Here is a 21,419-nt window from a genome sequence, read left to right as displayed (position 1 = left end):
CTGGCTCATTGTAGTACATTGTTGTACATTGCATATGTTGTGCGAGGATATAGATGTTTCAGATGAAAATAAAAAGATAATGATGCTTTCTTTTTTTGGTACTGTTATTGATTTAATATGTTTAGCATTGTGGCTGTAGTTTGCAGTAGTATGGGACCGATACGTTCCTCTTCTCATGTCGCTTTATCATACAAATGTACATCCACGATAATAAACAATTATTTTTACTGAAACAATTTAGTAACTTTGTATCACTGACAAAGAGTCGTCATCATTTGTCATAGTTAAAACACAAAACTGCGAGAGTTTCCACTGTGTTTCTTAAGAAATAATATAAAGAAACATCACTTACAGTTATTGCCATTTTGTACCGACCCCAATTCATCCTGCCCGGCCTGTTCATCGCATGCGATGCCCCCTGTTGCGTGTCTCATGTGTCATCATTAAGCTCAGTTTCAGGGTGCAGAGAAGGGGGGCCAATGGTTTTTCCAAGAAGGGTAGTTAACATGAGATGGTTGATGCATAAGATTTATGGCTTTCTCGCTCTTAATAACCGTTATGTAACCTCCAGTCTATTAATGTCTGTGTGGTGCTGTAGGCAGCCGTCAGAAAGAATGTAAGTATGGCTAGATTGTGTCACCCTTATGTAATTACAACCCAGTCTGATGTGTAAAGTGCTCTCCGGTAAAGTGACCTTAGGTGATAGTGATGTCGGGCCCTATGAGGATTTCTGCTATTATGCAAATGCAAATGTAATAATTGTATATATTTTTGTGTGTGAATTTTTATTATTTAATTGTTGATTTCATAAGGTCCGACAAGATTTGGTATTTTGATAGATATGTTACCTGTGAATATTGAGTACAATAGCTTCCCAATCATCTTTGTGCGTCTTTAAGTAGTATTCTTAGTTCTGTAGATGTAGTGGCCCCTAAGCACATTTAGTGATGAAAAAAAATATTGGTCCCAGACCTGACTGTGATAAGTGAATTTCCGCAAATTAGGATTTCTTATATATAAATTTAATATTTTCATAGTTAGAGCATTGAAAACCTGTTTATGACCGTCTAAATACGGATTGTTAACATTATTAGAGCTCTCTAGACATGGAATAACACCCCTTAAGTCTTTACACTCCCATTACCCAATATAGGAGACATAATAAGAGAGTTCCTTCCTTTTTTGATTTCCAGTTTTGCACAGCACTTCCTGCAGTGGCAATTGTCTCATCAATGTAACCTTACTGACACTAGTGACCAGTGTAGAATAGAATACGTTTGAATGCTTTATATTTGTATTTTACTTAGTTTAGCCATTTTTTAGCTTGAAAATGCTTAACTTAGGTCTAAAATATGTGCAATATGCTTCAATATGCATATTTTTTTTTTGTAATAATAGGCCATATTCAACCATGAAACAGCAAAGATTTATGAATATATTCTTGAAAAACCATGATAGAGTGATACTGCAAAATTCAAAGCCTGAAGTGGCGAGAGATGATTGCATTTCATATATATTGCACTAATTTTGAATGATAAAGTATACATTTTGCACACCTCAAATAATGACTGGGGGCATTTATTTTTGTTTTTTTTTATTAATTTGTTCCAAAAGGTCAGACAAAAACCAAAGCAATTTTTCCCATAGGAAAGAATGTAAATCCAATTAATCCGTCCCAGAAACTCACAAATATTAACAAAAATACATTTTATAAAGAATAATTATAATTTTACATGCAGAAAATGTTTGACGTAAACCAAAAAACAGGCTACGCAAACCAAGATTCCACTGTATTGAACTTCTATACACTGGATTGATGTTTGACAATTTTTCTGTGCATGTTTCATTTCTTCCCTGCTCGTATTGTCTGCCACAGGCTTCTCTGCTGGGGAAGATATTCCAGGTATTTCTTTTATTTTGTAGGGGTGTTGCTGGATGTGCCGATGAGTATTTTTGTGGGTATCACCATTGATGGGTTGTATCTGGGCGAGTGGTCAACGATTGTTATTTGGGTGTCAAAGCAACACTGATCAAGCATGCTGGTGACATGACCCAGTCGCAGCACGATAGAGGTGTTGGATGTTGGTGCAGTAGATGTTTCATGTTGAAGAGTGACAACTTTATCTGTAAAAGAAGTGACTTGCGACTTGAGAAATGGAATAATGTCAACATGCTGTTTCTCTTCTCAGACCAGACAGCCAGTCTTTGTGCAGCTGTTGCAGGCGGTGTTCAGGGTCTACCATTGCAACTGGTTGTTCCCTGTCCAAAAGGGCTGTGTGGAGAACTGTATCAAAGTCCTGTCAGATGTTGGTAAGCTCCAAAACATCAAGAACTTAATCCAGAACCTCTTCAGGCGTCTTTTTGATTGCATATGTGCGTCTTTATGTTCTTGCCAGCAAAAGGCAGGGCCATCGCCATTCCCGTGGACCTGGACAATCAGGTGAACAACCTGTTTGTGAAATCCAACAACATCGTGCAGAAGACAGCAATGAGCTGGAGACTTTCCGCTCGCAATGCCGCCCGAAGGGACTCGGTGGTGACGGCATCACGCGACTACAGGAACATCATTGAACGGCTGCAGGTACGGGATACGTTTGATGCGTTCAGAGATTCCCACGAGGCGCTAACAGTGTTTGTGTGGGACGCAGGACATTGTGTCGGCGCTAGAAGACCGCCTGCGTCCTTTGGTCCAGGCGGAATTGTCCGTGCTTGTGGACGTGCTGCATAGGCCTGAGCTGCTCTTCCCAGAAAACACTGACTCACGCAAGAAATGTGAGAGCGGAGGCTTCATATGCAAGTAAGACTTGCAAATACTGCATCAACTGCATTTTAATGAGGGTACAAATGGGATTTATTTATGCATGGACTCATGCAGGCTGATCAAGCACACCAAACAGCTGCTGGAGGAAAATGAAGAGAGATTGTGCATCAAAGTTCTGCAAACACTTCGTGAGATGATGACAAAAGACCGTGGTTATGGAGAGAAGGTAGGACACACATTCGGTATTTCATCTGATGTACAGTATAAAAATTATCTCTAACACTGCCAATAAAAGCTAAGCAGTATTATCATTCTGTCTGCCAAGGCAACACTGTTGATACAGCTCTTGTAATAGATCTCTTTGCTTAATGTAGATGAACTGTACCTACAGTGATAGCCAATGATGATGCGTCTATGTATGCACTGTATACTAGTTTTACCCAACTGTAGTCAACTATGTCAGTGCGTTCATTAAAATACAGGGTGTCCCTAATGTTTGAACATATAATATACAAACGTAATATACATAGATTGTACTAACAAGTTTAATAAAAATAATAATTAATACATTATTTTTTTAATTATTATTAATTTTTTTAATTGTTACAATTCAATTATTACCAAAGTTGTATCTTATATATACCCCTGTATATATATGTACAAAATAATGACCATTATTAAATGCAACATATATTTAATACATTAATTTAATTAAAACAAAGAAAATATGTATATGTTATATGATTTTCATTTCTAGGATGTATATTAAGCTAATAATTTTACATACCGGTATATAGTTTTTATAAGTGTATGTATAAGTATAAAAATAATAAATAAAGTATTAATTATAAAAAGTACATATCGTATACAGGTAAGTGTGTGTATAATATGCATTTTTGCTTATGTGTCCAGACTCTAGGGCACAAGTGTCAAATTCAAAGCCATGGGGCCAGATGTGGCCTGGGAATAATGTGTGTCAATACTGTAATGTACTTAACCTTTTTCCTCCTAAATATATTATTCTTTCATTTTGACAGAAAAATTGTTCTGCGTGTAGTCCTTCTAAACCTTAATATTGTCTGATCATGCAACAAGATATTCCAAGAATTTTTTGTTATAAAAAATAAATGCTTGAATGTCTGCTTGTCACCTAGACATTCTCACTTCACTTCTCTTTTCAGTTATCCATGAATTAGTTAGCAAAAAATATAATAATCAAATGCATGGGGAATTGTGTAATAATATCATCAGGTTACAGTGGTGTGAAAAAGTGTCATACTTAAATGTTTCAGATTGTCAAACTAATTTAAATACTAGTCGATGACAACACGACTGAACAGAAAATGCAGTTTTTAAACTAAAATTTGTATTATTAATGGAGAAAGAAAAAATCCAAACCTACATGAACCCAAGTTTGTTTCAGCTTGAGGTCACGAACAGATGGCCGGATATTCTCCTACAGGAATTTTTTGGTAGACAGCAGAATTCATAATTCCATTTGTCACCGCAAGTCTTCCAGGTCCTGAAGCAGCAAAACAGCCCCAGACCATCACACTACCACCACAATATTTTACTGTTGATATGATCTTTTTCTGAAATGCGGCATTCCTTTTACGCCAGATGAAATGGGACACACACTTTCCAAAAAGTTCACCTTTTGTCTCATCAGACCACAGAATATTTTCCCAAAGGTATTGGGGATCATCAAGATGTTTTCTGACAAAATTTAGACGAGCCTTAATGTTCTTTTTGTTCAGCAGTGGTTTTCGTCTTGGAACTCTGCCATGCAAGCCATTTTTGCACAGTATCTCTCTTATGGTGGAGTCATAAACACTGACCTTAACCCAGGCAAGTGAGGCCTGCATTTCTTTGGATGTTGTTGTGGGGTCTTTTGTGACCTCTTGGATGAGTCGTCACTATGCTCAATTTTGGTACGCCGGCCACTCCTGGGAAGATTTGCCACTGTTCCATGTTTTCGCCTTTTCTGGATAATGGCTCTCACTGTGGTTCGCTGGAGTTCCAAAGCTTTAGAAATGGCTTTATAACCTTCTCCACTTGAACTTAGGTGTCATAAACAAAAGTTAAGTTAATTTTTAACAGGGAGGCAGTCACTTTTTCACACAGGGCCATGTAAGTTTGTTTTTTTTTTTTACCTTAATAATAATAAAACAGCATTTTGTGTTCAGTTGTGTTGTCATTGAGTAATGTTTATATTTGTTTGATGATCTGAAACATTTAAGTGTGACAAACATGCAAAAGAAAAAAGAAATCAAGAAGGGGCAAATACTTTTTCACACCTCTGTATATTCATATTTCTATTCACATATACACTCCTGATCAAAATCTTAAGACCAGTTGAAAAATTGCTAGAATTTGCATTTTGCACATTTGCTTCTTAATGAGGTTTTAAGTAGAGCTACAATATGCAAAAACAAGAAGCGGGAGTGAAAAAAGCATTTTGAAAAAGTATTTTATTGAAAACAACAATTAACACTCGGTCTACCAGAATTCTGCAACTACTAGAATGACCATAGCAGTCATTTTGACTATTTGTATATAATTTGGATTATCATTAAAAAGATCTAAAAATAAATTGGTGGAATAGGTAAAAAACACATCAGGACACTAAATGAAAACTATAGTGATTGAGTGTTTGATTGAATTGACACAACATAACTTCTCTGCAATTACACATGCAAACTCGAACTGCAACCATTTTCTCTGAAGCAAGGCTAAAGCCTCCATAGCTGTCACCTTCTTTCCACTTGTCATTTTTGTCTCTCTTGGGTTTAGAGTGAAGCTACAGCTAGGTTTTAGCATCACAGAGCATAAAAAACAAACAGCCAATAGAGCAGGAGGAAGGGCGGGAAAAATGTAGCAAATAGTGAAATATGACACCCCCTGTAAAAAGCAGGCAGTCAATTTAACTGCTTTGGTCATTCGAGGTAGTAATACTCAGATCTCTTTTGTGTTTTGAAATTTTAATGAGAAAACAATATTAGAATAAAATATACACACATTTAGGAAAAGTCAGGGTCCTATGGGTACATAGTTTTTTTTTTAACCAAGTTATGACATTGCAAATTTTGAAAACAGTCAAAATGACTGCCTTGGGAGTTCAAGTGTTAAACTGAAATAGGCTGTTTATCAGCTGATTACAAGTTTAAGATCATCGCTCAAAAAATAACAAAAACTCTCCAAACCAGAACAAAAAATGTTCTCAGTAGGACTCAGTAATGAGTAGCTCCACCTTCCTTGTTAATCACTTCAAATATTCGTTTGGGCATGTTGATGCGAGTGTTTCCAGGAGGCTAGTGGGAACATTGCTCCAAGTGGTGAAGATGGCTTCACGAAGGGCATCAACTGTCTGGAACTGATTTTTTTTTTTTTTATAAACTTCCCTTGCCATCCATCCCCAAATATTCTCTATGGGATTGAAATGAGGGGAACATGCACGATGGTCCAAAAGAGAGATGTTATTCTCCCTGAAGAAGTCTTTGGTCAAGCGAGCATTGTGAACTGCAGCGTTGTCCTGTTGAAAAACCCAGCTGTTACCACACCGACGAGGGCCCTCAGTCATGAGGGATGCCCGCTGCATGACTTACATGCAACAGCTGCATGTAAGCATCCGCCGTTTTACGACCCTGCACCACCTGAAGCTCCAGTGTTCCACTGAATGAAAAAGCACCCCAGATCATGATGGACCCCCCCCCCCTCCACTGTGCCGGGTAGAAAACATCTCAGGTGGGATCTCCTTGTCGTGCCAGTAACGTTGGAAGCCATCTGGACTGTCAAGGTTACATTTTTTCTAATCAAAGAATAAAACACTTTTCCACCTTTCAATGTCCCATGTGTGATGCTCCCTGGCAAAGTCTAAATGGGCAGTTTTGTGGCATTGAAGGAGACGAGATCTTTGAATTCCTTTTTGTTTTTTTTAAACCCTTTTCCCAGCGATGACGTCTGATGGTTATTGTGCTGCAGTCTGCACCAGTATGTGCCTTAATTTGGGTCGAAGACCGGCCTGTCTTGATGGACAGTCAATCCATCCAGAGAGACATTCAATGCACAATGCAATTATTCTTAAAGGACCAGGCTCGGCCTGTAACAGCTCATACGCTGTTTTAAAAAAAAAAAAAATTAACATTAATAAGTTAAATAAATAGATAATAAATACATTTTATTAAAAAGAAAAATACATGTTTTTAATCATATTTATTTCTGCTAGATATGAAGCTAATATTTGTACATATATGAGTATGTGTATAATATATTATTAATTGCAATTGAATACTTGCTACTTAATTACTTTACTATTAAATACTATGTTATATGCTATAATAAAAAAAAATTCAGTATTAATTCTAGAATGTATGTAAATTTTAAAATGTGGGTGTATAATCTGCATTTTTGCCTTTGTGTCCAGACACTAGGGTCATATACAATAAATTACATAATTATATATATATAAAAAAAGGTTACAATTCAGTTATTTTACAAAAGTAAAGAGTTATTTAAAAAATATATGCAATATACTGTAAATATATGAAGATTAATAAATGAAATAAATATATAAGTTTTAATTACAAAAGTTTGTATAAGTCTGTGTATAATGTGTCCAGATGCTAGGGACACCCTGTATATCCAAAAGCTGATAGAAACGGAACCAAAACAAAAAAAAAATGTATCGCTCTGTACACAGAACTAAGCAACACTCGACCCTGGATAGAAATGAGCGAGTGTATTTTAACTTTTCGTGATTCTGCATGGTGTACACAATGAAATTCTTGTATATGTTTGACTTTGTCCTTGACTTTGAAGGACTTTGAATCCTTTATTCCGTGTCCAACATTGTGACTTACTCAGAAACTCCTGCAGCCTCCTGGTACTCAAATGAGGCTAATTGAATCAGCGAGCATAATATGCATTGACAAATACTCTTTTATGAGGCTCTGAATTGGAGGAGCGTGTCCACATTACTCACTTAACTTACATGTCACGCATGCTGGCTTGTTGACCTCTGCTTCTTCCTGCTTCCTGGACTGTTATCTAACTCCACTAACCTTCTGCTTTCTTTCAGCTCAGGGCCTTTGATGATGAGATGGATATGCCAAAGGTTATTTGTTTTTTTTCCCCCTTCTTGTTTTTCCCTTGGTTCTTGTAGGTGCCCTTGTGTATCAACTGTAGCTGCTGCTGAGGTTGCATACTGTAGTTAGTGCCAGCTCAGAAAAGACTTCTAATATCTGGAATAAATGCTTAGGAGAGGGGCAAGGTGGGAACGGAGGCTGTGGATTCACGACCAAGTCAGTGATGGTTGCTTTTTCAGGCTTCTGATTGGCCAACATGTGCATGACAGCCAGTGAATGTGTCTTTATTGTAGACAGAGGTTTTTTTTAACACCGGATGTAGGGTTAACTGTGTTTTTTTTTTTTAATATCTACTTCCGTGTAGCATGAATAGCATAAAGAATGTGTAGCAATGTACTGGATAGCTGTGATGAAAGAAAAGGAAAAAAATAAAAGAGAAAGAAGTGCTTAAAAAATTTTCCAATAACATAAAATCAAGACAATAGTAAACAAAATACACATAAAATAATTAAATAAATGAAAGTATTTTTGAAAAATTATAAATGGCTTTTGTGCATTAAAAAAACAAAACAAAACAAATAAACAGAAAATAAAATACTTCTAAAATTATTAAATAAATAAAACTATTTTTAAGCATAAATGGCCTTTCTGTATTTGAAAACAATTAATAAAAATAGCATAAAATAAACAAATAAAAAATAAAATAAAAATAATAATTTCAAATAATTACATAAATAAGTAAATAAATATCCATCCATCCATCCATTTTCTATACCGCTTCTCCTCATTAGGGTCGCGGGGGCATGCTGGAGCCTATCCCAGCTGACTTTGGGCGACAGGCGGGGTACACCCTGGACTGCTTGCCAGCCAATCGCAGGGCACATATAGACAAACAACCATTCACACTCACTTTCATACCTATGGACAATTTAGAGTCACCAATTAACCTATTAACATGGATGAGTACCCGGAGAAAACCCACGCACACACAGGGAGAACATGCAAACTCCACACAGAAATGCCCAAGGGAGAATCGAACCCAGATCTTCCCGATCATCAGACTGTTACTGTGTTGGCCAACATGCTAAGCACTAGACCACCGTGCGGCCCAGTAAATAAATAAATATATTTAAAAGTAATATAAATGGCCTATCTGTATCATGGAAAATAAAATACATCTAAATTAACTACATTTATAGAAGTCTTTTTTTAAAAGTATAAATAGCCTAGCCGGATTTTTAAAATTTACATAACAAAAAAAAATATATCAAATAATTAAATAAATAAATGCAAGGGGGGTTTTTTTGTTATAAATGTCCTATCTGCATTAGGGTGGTTTTTAAATATCTGCGCCACTTTTTTTTTTACTCAAAAGAATGGTAATGGTAAAGCAATGAAAGTCCTAGCTATCACTGTTCTCCTTGTTTCTTTTCATTAATGTTTATAGTCTCGTCATGTGTGGGGTGTTTCCCCAGCATTTCCTGTAGCTGTCGATAGGGGGCACTGTGGTTGTGCGTGTGTGTGTGTGTGAGTGTGTGTGTGCAAACTATATGCGTGTATTAATGAGTTGTGCGGAACTGTGACGACAGTGGCAGTCATTGAGGCTGTGTCCTAGTTTCTACCGCCTGCAAACTGCACGATTCCTGGGCCCCTTCCAACTCTGGGCTGAGGTTACATAAGAACCCAGCTTTCTTTTTTTTCCCCCCCTCCCTTCCGTGGAACTCAGCCTCTCTGCTGCTGTGTGACCTTCAGCTGTAATTGTGGAGGATAAAAGTGTGCAGGAGCTATTTACCCATGGTGTGTGCGCGTGTGTGTGCACCTGTGTCTATAAACGGGTTTGTGAGGATGCAAAGGGGGGGCAAGAGCTGATCCCCACACAGACATGCACACACACACACCTGTCATGTGTTGTATCTTCTGTCTGTCTGCATTTAAAGCATCTCTGACATAAAAGTAGCAGTTGTGTGGAAACGTGTTTGTCATGCATGTGTGCGGCCCTGTTAACCCGTGACACCATTCTTTATTTAACTATTCTAAATTTTCTACACACGCACACCCACTTTGAAGTTGACCTATGGCATGCACAATCTAATTAGATCCAATATCTGTGTTTTTGCTGCACTGCAACAAACTGAGAGGTGTTTCTAACATGTTTTTAGTACGGTGGCCGACGGGAAAACAGATCAATCATTGTCACAGTTCATTCAACGCTTCTTTATTTGAATGTTGGCACTTGCAACTTTCTATTGCTCCATTTTGACTTATTTTGCAGCCGCGATCAAAAGAAAAACAGACACTTGAGATGAGAAACACTACTAGAGTTCAAGAAATAACTCATGGCAAAACAGGAAGGTGGAGTCTGTGTTGATCTCGCCGCCACATCCAGTCTTTGGCAACAATCACATCTTAAAAGGAGGTAAAAGTAACACTTCAGTTATCATTTATATGCATTTTGATTTTTTTTGTCTGCATGTGTAACTATAAATTTAAAACTATAAAAACATGCTTTTGTTAACATTTTTAGCTTTCTGGTACGGATTAATTGGATTTTCATTATTTAAAATAGGAAACATTATTGGTTAGAGCAGGCGTGTCCAACCTACAGCCCGGGGGTCATTTTCGACCCGCCGCTTGTTTTCTGTTGACGCGCGGCACATTTTATAAATTAAATTAACCAACAAAAAAACACAACAGACAGCAAGAAAGAGGGGGAAAAAATAACAAAACAATGTAATAAGTGTTAAGTTAATGATATGCTTTGTCACCGATAACACAAAGCTTTAAAAAAGTTTTGTCTTTAAATGCATTTACTATATACACAATTTAAAAAGGATCCAAATGACCCCTGAATCCTTTGACTTCCATATGAAGCCCTCGGTGGAAAAAGTTTGGACACTCCTAGGTGGCTAACCAAGTTTCTGCTGTATTAGTCTAACAAATTTTGCTGGATAGTAATTGTCCTACTAATTATTGCCAATAAACGATATTATTGTCAACATTGCTTTGAGGCAAGTTTTCCATTAATGTAATGATAAAATAAGGCATAATGCGAATACACCGTATTAAAAGCAATAAACTTTAATTTCTCAAGAATATTTCACACTAATTGGAATGTCAGCTTTTAAATGAAATAAATTAAAAAACATAATAAATTAAATAACATAATAAATTAAACAAACAAAAAAGACCAAAAAATTCCAAATGAAAATAAAATGGCCTCTGAGTCTTCTTGAGCAAAAACTGTACTTAAATAAAAATCACTACCACGTGGCACGTGACCAAATAATGCCAGGACTCCTTCACGGATGCAGAAAGCGGTGGCGACAATGCATACCCATGCGGGAACAGTGCGTGTTGTGTGTACTATTTTGTGCACTGGACGTAAACACTGCTTGACAAGGTGTAAATACAGTAAATCGTGCGGGGGCATGGTTCGTTCGTGTCAGTGTGCACCATTTTGAAGCACCATTATCAAGTGTGCAATTTATGCGTAAACAAAATGTGTGCAAGTGTAAATTCTGCTTTATTCCTCTCTTGCACCACTCTGTGTGTGCACTCCCCACTTCACCCACTGGGACAAAGAGACTGAATGACTGACAGGAGGGGTCACTCACTCCATTCATTCCGCCATAGAACCAACATGGCCAGGTGTTCAGAGTAAACCCTCTTGTCATCCAGCCTGTTTGGTAGAGAGAGAGGAGGAAAACAAATCCGCATGCACGTCAATATGTCGAAGTCTGCAAAAAGTTTGTTTTTATTGATCATGCTGCTAATTGATTTATTGTGACAGGCCTAGTTTAAATAACTACATGAAAATATAAAAATATTACAAACACCATAGTACGACACAATACGTCAATACAGCTATACCATGGCAGTGTGGATCATGACCATCATTGTAAGTACAAAAATGTGATACAGCTCTGGAGCTGATTAGATTCTGCAGATATACCTAATATTTTGTCCAGCTACTATCTCTGTGGCCGAAGTAGACACTACTAGGGAGTAGTCTGACATGGACTGTCAGACTTACGTAAGGACCTGAGCACACTCCTGGGCTTTTACTCTGAAGTTCACTTGGACTCGTGTGTGTGTGTGTGTGTGTGCGCGCGCGCGTGTGTGTGTGCGTGTGCGTGTGTGGTCTTATTATGCAAGCTGGTGTTGTTTAGAGTAAGTAGTGCTTCATTCCTTTCGCCTTCCTGCTCCTTCCCAAATGTCCAAATGTGTTCCACAGGATCTCAGTTTTGCAGCTTTTATGCCACCAGGCTATGTTATGTTCATTAAATAAAAAAAAAAAAAGAGTTTAGTTTGGTCAAAGTAGGGCAGTTGCAGTGAAAATGAAAGCTGCAATTTATATATTTTCTGTTCTTCCACAATAAGCAGGCATATGGTAAGCCCCAGTACTTGTGTTTCCGCTGCAGCATACAAAGACGTATTTGTTTGGGTACTTTCGGTGTTTGTGACATGGACATCATCATATTGAAGTCAGAGTTGTGATTGTAACTGGCGGGTTTGTCCCGGGGGGTTTCCAGTTTAGGCGAATGTGTTGCTGTCAGAGCGGATGTGGCAGCTGCAAGGGGTTGCTGACTGGTATCTGTGGTCAGACTTCAGACCTTCAAGCACTAACACACTCGAGCTGCGTTCGTTGTTTTTGGTTTGATGTGGCATCCGCAGACTTGTTTGTTGATGCTGTAAGTCACGTGGGCGTGTGCAAAGCACGTAGCCCCTTATGTGTGTGTAGTTTCACCCAGCATACAGGTGGTCCTCGGCTTACGCACGAGTTCCTTTCCTACACTGTGATGGAAGAGTCGGCTTGTGTACATCAGCTCTTACACTGAAATCATACCCTAAATTGCTGAGTTGTTCCTGTCGCTTTCATAGGAACAGATTATTTAACATGCTCAAGAATATCTAGCGACCTCGCAGTTATGTGTAAAAGTTATAGTGTAAAATGTTTTGTCATTTCTGACTGTCTGTGATCGTGACATGAGTCCTGACTGTGTGTGTGTGGGCATCTCAGCTTTGTGATATAGGTGAAAAAGCCTATTAGTACAAACGATCTTTTTTTCTAATTTTTGCTGGGGGTTTTTTCTAATTTTTCAAATATTTCAACTTTCCTCTTAAATAACCTTCTTAAAATGTTCTTTTTGTAATGTTGTGATTTTATTCCTATATTTTGGCGTTATTCCCATAATATAACTTTTCCCCAACTTTTTCACAGAAATTACAACAATATTATATAAATTTTGTTTTGTTTTGTCATGTTTTTTGAGTTAAAAAATAGCATACTGTATTATCATAAATAACTAAGTTTTTCTTTAATATTTCAACTCTATACTGGTAAAATAATGTTATTATTTTGTAATATTACAATTTTTATTCTCGTAAAATTGGAACCTTTTTTCTCATTAGAATACAACTTTTTTTCTTAATATTTTGACTTCATCTTTGTAAAAGTACATCTGTTTTTTTTTTTTAATTTTCCAACTTTATCAACTTTCTTCCTGTAAATTTTCTTCTCGTAATTATGACTTTATCCCCATAATATTTTGACTCTTTTTCCTTCACGTAACTTTTTCGGCAACCTAATTTTCCAACAATTACAACTTTATTTGTTGTTTTGTTTGTCTCTTTTTTTAATATTTAAACTTTATGCTACTAAAATGACGTTATTTGTCCTCATAATATTACATCATTATTACAACTTTTTTTTGTTAGATTACAACTTCTTTCTCTTAATGTTTTGACTTTATTTTTGCAAAATTATTGCTGATGTTTCCATTTTTGATGCTATTGTTAGTTTTGTAAGTTTTCTTGTTAAATTGTAGTTTGAGAAAATGCTGCGGGCCAATAAAGAAAAGCAGTGTGCGCCCCCGGGCCGCACTTTGGACATCCCTGGTGTAGTGTATTCATCACCACGCTGTAACTACTTCACTACGTCTCGTTTTTAGCCTATGGACCAAAATTAATTCTTTATAATAGAGATGCTTGATATTGGATTTCAGTTCATATTGTCCAGCCAAAGTATTAGAGATATTAAAGAAAGATGCCTTACCCCTTGGAAATAATTCCAGACGGTGGACATAGTGAGCTAGCAAGCTTGCTGTGTGAAGCACGACGTCATCACGCTCGCACCGATATCATTATCAGCAGAAAACCCGATACCCATACGAACCAATATTTCATTTTTATGCCAATATTGGCCGATAACGTTGGTCGACATTTTGTCCAGTTTCCTGCAACTTGCAGCTTGTGTTAGTGGTAAAGCCATTAGGCTACAAAGCTACGGAAGACACACACTTGCATACATCGGGTGCAAATATGCTCTTGACTTTGACGAGTTGAGCTGTAAATGTGTTTGTTGTCCTTTCTCTGACTCTGCGTCGCGGTGGCAGATGGCTGCTGTAAGCGGCTCTGTGTCACTGGTTTAGTGACCTGGTTTCTTTTGGATTGATTATGTAACTCTAACCCCTTCTGCCAACCCCCCCAACCCCCTGTTTTTTTTTTACGTAACTGTTTATGTGGAGCAGTGCCTCTCAGCAGTTTGACTTACTGTACTTACTGTACAGGCTGTGTATTATCATGTTTCAAAGTCCAACCTGAATTGGCGCTGATGAGGAAGTTAGATAAGACACAAGAAAACACTGTATCCCTTTGGTCTGTGTTTGTTCGTGCGTCATCTCACCTTGTGTATGCTCATCTTTGACTTTTAAATGTCAGTGTGATTTCAGTTCACGCTTGCGTTTATTCTGTAATCCTTCTTATGTTTGTGTGTTTTACTTTTTTACGTCAGTAGCATCAAACTAGGCTCTGTCGGCTTTCTATTTGCAGAGAGCCCCAGGCAAAAGTTAGTCGGTAAAGCACTGTAATACTTTTACATGTCACTGTTTTCAGTGGGAGTTTTTTCCATGTGAACTTACAACATGTAATGCCTTTATCTGAATGTGGGTTTGGTAAAATAGTGTGTTCCGAACAGCTACAGTAACTTTCAAAATCACAGTGGTAGTTTGGTTTTGTGAGGGCGATAGGGACCAAAACTCATGTTCCGATATACATGCGATATGATATATATCCCATTTTTGTTGCACAGAGTGAGTTTAGACAAAGTCAAAGCCAATATGCATGCAAAGTTGTTGTTTTTTTTATTTAAAAAATCTTATAGAAAAATAGCAGCTAAAATCAAATAGTCTGTTCTCTTTTTTAAATAAATATAGAAAAAGTAAAATATAATATTCAATCTTCTTTATAACAAACTTAGCTATGCTAAAATCCTCAGCTAATAACAAAAGCACCAAAGAACAAAATATGAAAAAAGTGTCCAGTTTAAGAGGATATTTTTTAAACTCAAAAATACTCTACTTTGGACAGTATTATTTTGTTTAGGTAAACATTTTTAAAAGACTTAGAGCATGTCCCTATTCCTTTAAAGATTTTTTGCCAGGAACACCAAACCTGTCAACTTAATCAGGCTTGGACATTTGTGGTAGAGCTTGTCGTGCAAAATAATTGCAACTGGGAAGCTCGCTGGACATCACGAGTTCATTGTTTTCAGCAGGATTTTAAATCAGTTTTTTCCACCGTTACAACGGGGACCATACAGTATGTTTAACAATGTGATAGGACACCGGTTTAGTAATTGCACACAACTTTGCACTTTGCACACAGGAAAAAGAAGCAAGCAGTGAGCTTTGTGTTGTGGCATGAGCTTAGTGAAGTTGTGCAGCAGGGCCATTTGAGTCTGCAGCTTCACACACTCGTACTGGACTTTGTGTCAAGTTCTAAGGTGATGAAAAGATTTGTAGCGCTTCCACACTTGACAGCCACTTTTTTGAAGTACGTCCAAATTACTTTTCTTTTCTGACCCGTTCCACCGCCGTAGACACTGTTGTTTTCTTCATGTTTATTGAAGACTCTGCTCCGCCCCTCCCCCTTCATGCACGGAGGGGGGAGGGGCAGGAGCCCGGGTCAGTGGCGCTCACACAGAGTGCAGAGAGTGAGTGAGAGCTCCATATCAGGATACCAAGAGTCACAGCGCAAATCCAGTCTGTAAACCGAATCGTGAGAAACCTGAACAGTTTTTCTTATAGGGAACAATGCAAATCCAGTTGCTGTATTTTCCGGACTATACTTTTTTTTTTAAATATCCGGACTACTTTTTTTTTCATAGTTTGGCTGGTCCTGCGAATTCTATATCAAAATATATATGTCATTTAACATCTTGTTAAATGTAAAATATGTTAAATGCTAAATATGTTACTTCATATTGACTGACATGAACCAATACGTGAACATTACCACCATGAAGAATTTAATGGATTCAGTGGAATGTGATGGGGAGTTTGGTGAACTTGCTTTCCGGTAATTTGCTTGTTGGACTCAATCCCAGCCATTTTTGAAACGACAACCCCTTCAGTACTGGACATTTTAGACAATTTTGACTAATATTTCAAGGCACACAGAATAGTGTGTTGTACCGTATGCCTATATAAACATGGAACCAACCAAAAGAAAGATTAGACTCCCATCTGTCATCAGAAAAAAACTTTGTTTTTACCTTTATCTGTTCTTTAGTAATCAGCAGTAGAATATAGGTTCATTTCAGGAAAATAACAGTTGCCGACTAGAAAAGGAAGAAAACAAGCTTTTTGTGAAAAGATACATTTCAAGCATAACTTTCACTTTGACACAAATATTTTTTGCTTTTGTGACAGCTCAAATATCTAAACAACTTTACCACAACATAACAACACAAAAACACAATTTATTTACAAACATAACACCATGAACTATTTACATTTTTCACATTTGGAACTGAACTATGTGTGTGCATGTGCATGCGTTAAAATTTCCCTACAATGCATAGACTTCTGCACGCTACAGTCCTCCACTCTCCCACTTCCTCCTTCCTGTCATGTGTGTTTCTTCCTCCCACATGATCTCTGTCAAGCTCTTATAAAATGCACTTTTGCCACCAAGTGGATGTTTTTATGCCTTAAAATTGCTCTGAAGCAAAATTCATTAGTGGGGAGTTGCGTCGCCACGTCTTGTAGTCTCTCGCGGGAAAAAAATGTAAAGTATGTATAAATACGTTGTTGGGATCAGGCGTTCGGGTTTATAAAAATATATAACTACGTCTTTGGTATTGAATGAGTTACTTTAGCCTAGTCAGCCTCCCGGGTATGTTCTTTATGCTATTGTGTAGCTGAATAAGTATTAATGTGTTACATTAACATAGCAGCCACCTATTCAGCCTATTGTTTTGTGTGTGACTTGTAACTTGCCTTTCCAGATTAAATGTCTGTTCTCGGTTTTGAATTTTGTGAAATACATTTCTAAATAAATGCGACTTAAATGTCCAGTGCAACTTACTACATGTATGTTTTTTTTCCTCTTCATGACGCATATTTTGACTGATGCGATTTATAGTCTGGAAAATAAGGTAATCCGTCCCAGACATCCAAAAATGTTAACATAAAACACTTTTAACATGCAACATTTTGGCAAAAACTGAATCATACGGAAAGTAGGGCGTTCAAAATCAGAGATTCTATAGTGTATATATAAAGTACAGTCAAATCTCTGTTTTCTGTTGCGCTAGTTTTTGTATGATTCGGTTTTTGTTCATATTTTTGGGTGTCTGAAACAGATCAGTTGGATTTACATTATTTCCTATTGGAAAAATTGCCTCAGTTTTCGCACGTTTCAGTTTTCATGTGACCTTTTGGAACAAATTTGTGACTGTCAAGGAATTGGGGACTGTTGAGGGAAATCTGATGCTGGCTTCAAAATAGATAAGAGCCGAAACAAGTTATTTGAGAATAATGAGAGCTACAATTTTATTTTATTTTAATTTTATTCAAATACAAACTAAACAGAAGTTTTCTAGAGAGAATGTCTAACTTCTACAGAGAGTGATGTTAATATAGGATATGCATATGCGAGTGGAGAGGTAATCTAAAGTGAGGGGCAAAGTTAACACACACATGCCGTGTGTTTTTCCACTTCAATTTTGAACGTGACTCCAAACCCAGACCTCCATGGGTTAATAAATTTGATTTCCTTTGATAATTTTTGTGTGATTTTGTTGCCAGCACATTCAACTATGTAAAGACAAAAGTATTTCATAAGAATATTTAATTAATTCAGATATAGGATGTGTTATTTTAGTGTTCCCTTTATTTTTATGTATATATATACTGTATATACAGTATATATGTATGTATATACGTATGTACAGGTATGTATATATGTGTATGTATATGTGTGTTTGTTTGTTTATTTATTTGTTTATTTATTTATTTATTCATTCATTCATTCACGCTTTGGCCACCCCTACTTTTGTGGCTCTTTGTTGGGCTTGTGCCGTCAGCTCTATGAGCAAACGACAATTCGGCTTGTTGGCTCAGTGTCGTGGGCGAGTGATGATGGTTGAGGATAGAGACTGGTTATGACAGTCGGCTGTAACACTGTAGCCGCTTGAAGATTTTTTTTTTTGGAGGCACACGTGTATGGAGTTATATTTGTGCTTTAATTTTGAGGTAGCAAAGGCAGATTTTGGGCCAAAATAATGTGCAATAACTTTTGTCGTCAGGCACATTGCTGTGCTCTGTCACTCGCTGTCTTTCTTTTTTATTTATTTATTTATTTTGTTTTTGTTTTTGTTTTTTGGTTGTCGCTGAACACGCGGGGCGAGCCGGTATACGTGGGTTGGTATCTACGTACGTGGGTTGGTTTTGGGGACTGGGCTGGAGGTTGGGGTTTGTGTGCCTGGAGGGCGCCGCGCCGAGGCATACGGGCGTGTTCAGTGGTCAACATGCCTGCCTGTTGGTCACTCTCCGGGAGGGGAGGGCAATGATGTAATAATATTTTTTTTTCTAATATTCTCGCAAAGATAGACTCGTGGCTCACGATCAACGAGTTGGTGACCCTTGTTCTAGAGTGTCACAGAGTGTAGCTTCATCCTGAAATTGCACCCAAAAGCTGAATATCCCTAACTTTTTAATGTACTGTATGTCTGCACCTCCCTGTTGAGCACCCTTCACAGTTATGATTGTCTGTTACCCAAAGCATGGCAACTCACTCCTACCGGACGTGGCATGGCCTTTTGCATGGACTTGATAGTCTTGTGTTGTGCCTTTTGAAAGTGAAGCATGAATACTAACCCCTGTGCTTGCATCTGTTTGGCCTAACACGCAACACTGCTCCCAGCAGCTGGATCAGAACCAGCCTGAGAAGCTGTTGGAGGACCAGAAAAGGGTAGGTACTCATAAGAACACGGCTGCTCTGCTGAAGCATCTCTCACCTCTAACAGAACAAAACATGCACTTGGGTTTACCTTTTGTTGAAATGAAAGCAAAAAGATTTAACCAAGTTAACAGAACATGCGGAAAATGGATGAACAGGGTAAATATTTTTTTCAGCACCATCAAAGGCCCCTGCAAAACGCCCTCAAAGTTGACAAGGCAGCATCTTGCAAGTTTTATTCTGCATACAGTAAATGCAGTGCTCAAACAGACTGCCTTAGACGAGTTACATTGAATCCTAAAAATAATTAATGACGGTCAACAGTGTGCTATTACGGACCCTCCATGTGCACGGGGCTCCTTTTCAGAGATAAAGCCTCAGCGTGAGGGTGTTGTCATTCATTACCAATGACTTTTTGCGGAAAGGACGAGGTCAGGCAGACCCGACAGTACAACACAATCATGAGACACGTTTGCGAGAGTCAGCAGCTGCACGACAGCTTGAGTCAAGTCAGTCGGTGTCAAGTGTCAGTTTCATGTGCCCAGCAAAGATTCTGCAGAAAGAAAGATCCTGATAAAAGACACAAGTTCTTATTGTGTGCCTGCTGAAGAGCATTCATACATACACTGTACGTTATTCAACAAGAAAAATGTTCTATGTCTTATTTTTATTCCAATTTTTTTTTAACCACTTTGACATTTTTCAGCCGATTCAGAACCAATCAAAACCATACAGCTTGTTCGGGAAGTTGAGGCTATGTATGGACACCCAGCCGTCCATCCATCTTCACCCACTTATCCAAATTTAATGTTATGTGTTTTTTAAATGTGTGCACTAGGGGTGCACAATAAATGTAACTATGATGTCATATCGATAAAGTTGATAACATTAAAAATAGCTCAGATAACTAAAAATCCAATGAGGCGAGATTACCCGTACTGTGCTGTAGGTGGTGGTGAGCAAATCAAGTGCTCCTTTTCTCTTACATGTGAAGTGCTGTAAATTTGACTATTGATTGAGTGGGACCTCCTCACTGCCCCATACACCTTGCGCGTTAGCTAGCTAACACTCTGTAAACACTTCACCACAAGAGGAAAAACACTGACCTCAACACACCAAACCCCACCAGCCACCTGAAACGTCAGCATCACCACGACGGCGCCCCGAAAGCCCACAAAGACGACCACACAATTAGAGAAGCTTCTCTAAAGCCCAGGGCCCATTGCCGAAGACACCGCCCCCTGTCCCCAGCACACCACTCCACCGTTTGTACACCACGGTAGTTGCTATATTTTTATGTTTTGTTAATAGGGACAGGGGCTGGCTTGTAGTTAGTCAAATCCAACTTTGTTTCAGTAGTTCCTACCTCCAGTCGTCGGTCTTGTGAAGCAGGAAGTTATCAGTATCGGCTTGAAAAATATACTGTACATATTGTGCATCCCTAGTGTGGATGCAGTCATAAAAAATTTCCACATGTATCCAAATCTCCACATTTGGTGACCCCGACGTGATTGTCTTACCTATATTGTGGCTCAACACAACATCAAAATTCCCATTCAAAATAAATGCACATTTTTCAACAGGTTCAAACCATTCCAACATCAAAATGTTCAGCTTGTTTGGAGCATGCTGGCTATGTATGGATGCATTCCTCCTCAAAAACTAAACAAAATTGCCATTGAAAATAACTGGACAATTTTTACAAGTTGCACATTTCTCAGCAGATTCAAACCATTCCAACATGCCAACATTCAGCTCATTCTGGGCCATGTAACAATATTCCACATCCCTCTAAAAAAGTCAAGGGTGTATGGAATCAACAGTTTTGATTTCTTTCCGTTCCGTGACTCTTTGTCTCATTTGGAGTCACAGCTCCGCACTCGGCGACCCCAATGTGATTGTCATCAAAATTCCCATTGAAAATAGATGGTCAATATTTACAAGTTTCATATTTCTTACATTTGTCAACCGATTGAAAACATTCCAACATGAAAACATTCAGCTCATTCCAGGCTATGTAACAATATTCCACATACCAAAAATGCACACTTTTTCAGAAATTCCACACTTTCCATAAAACAAATGGCCTTTAACCTTAAGAAATCTTACTTCTTCCACATTTCTTAACCGAGTCAAATATTTTCTGGCACAAAATTTCCAATTAAAATGAATGGCATTTCCCCCACATTTGTCAACCCAATCAAACCATTCGAGCATGAAAACATTTAGGCTATCAATTTTCCACATTCTAAAAATTCCCTCTTTTCCCAAAAAATCCACATTTTTTGTAACACAAGTGCCCTTTAATCTGAAGAATTCTTTCTTCCACA

The 21,419-nt window shown here is 37.8% G+C and overlaps 1 protein-coding gene across 3 annotated transcripts in view; it reads left to right on the top strand.

Annotated features, from left to right (window-relative positions):
- Window positions 1-21,419, top strand: part of LOC129186071 (inositol 1,4,5-trisphosphate receptor type 1-like) — a 143,074-nt gene that overhangs the window by 56,059 nt on the left and 65,596 nt on the right. Inside the window, exons 35-41 of one of the 3 annotated variants that reach the window (XM_054783906.1) lie at window positions 1,877-1,903; window positions 2,190-2,310; window positions 2,397-2,581; window positions 2,649-2,797; window positions 2,876-2,987; window positions 7,839-7,874; window positions 19,054-19,101. In XM_054783906.1, coding sequence (XP_054639881.1) covers window positions 1,877-1,903; window positions 2,190-2,310; window positions 2,397-2,581; window positions 2,649-2,797; window positions 2,876-2,987; window positions 7,839-7,874; window positions 19,054-19,101 — 678 coding nt within the window. The remainder of the gene's footprint in view (window positions 1-1,876; window positions 1,904-2,189; window positions 2,311-2,396; window positions 2,582-2,648; window positions 2,798-2,875; window positions 2,988-7,838; window positions 7,875-19,053; window positions 19,102-21,419) is intronic. The other 2 variants (XM_054783907.1, XM_054783908.1) reach the window with 2 other exon arrangements.

Source organism: Dunckerocampus dactyliophorus, chromosome 8 (assembly GCF_027744805.1).
Source record: "Dunckerocampus dactyliophorus isolate RoL2022-P2 chromosome 8, RoL_Ddac_1.1, whole genome shotgun sequence".
Taxonomy (NCBI): domain Eukaryota; kingdom Metazoa; phylum Chordata; class Actinopteri; order Syngnathiformes; family Syngnathidae; genus Dunckerocampus; species Dunckerocampus dactyliophorus.
Note: the sequence above shows the minus strand (reverse complement) of the source record. Positions and strands in the feature narration are given on the sequence as shown.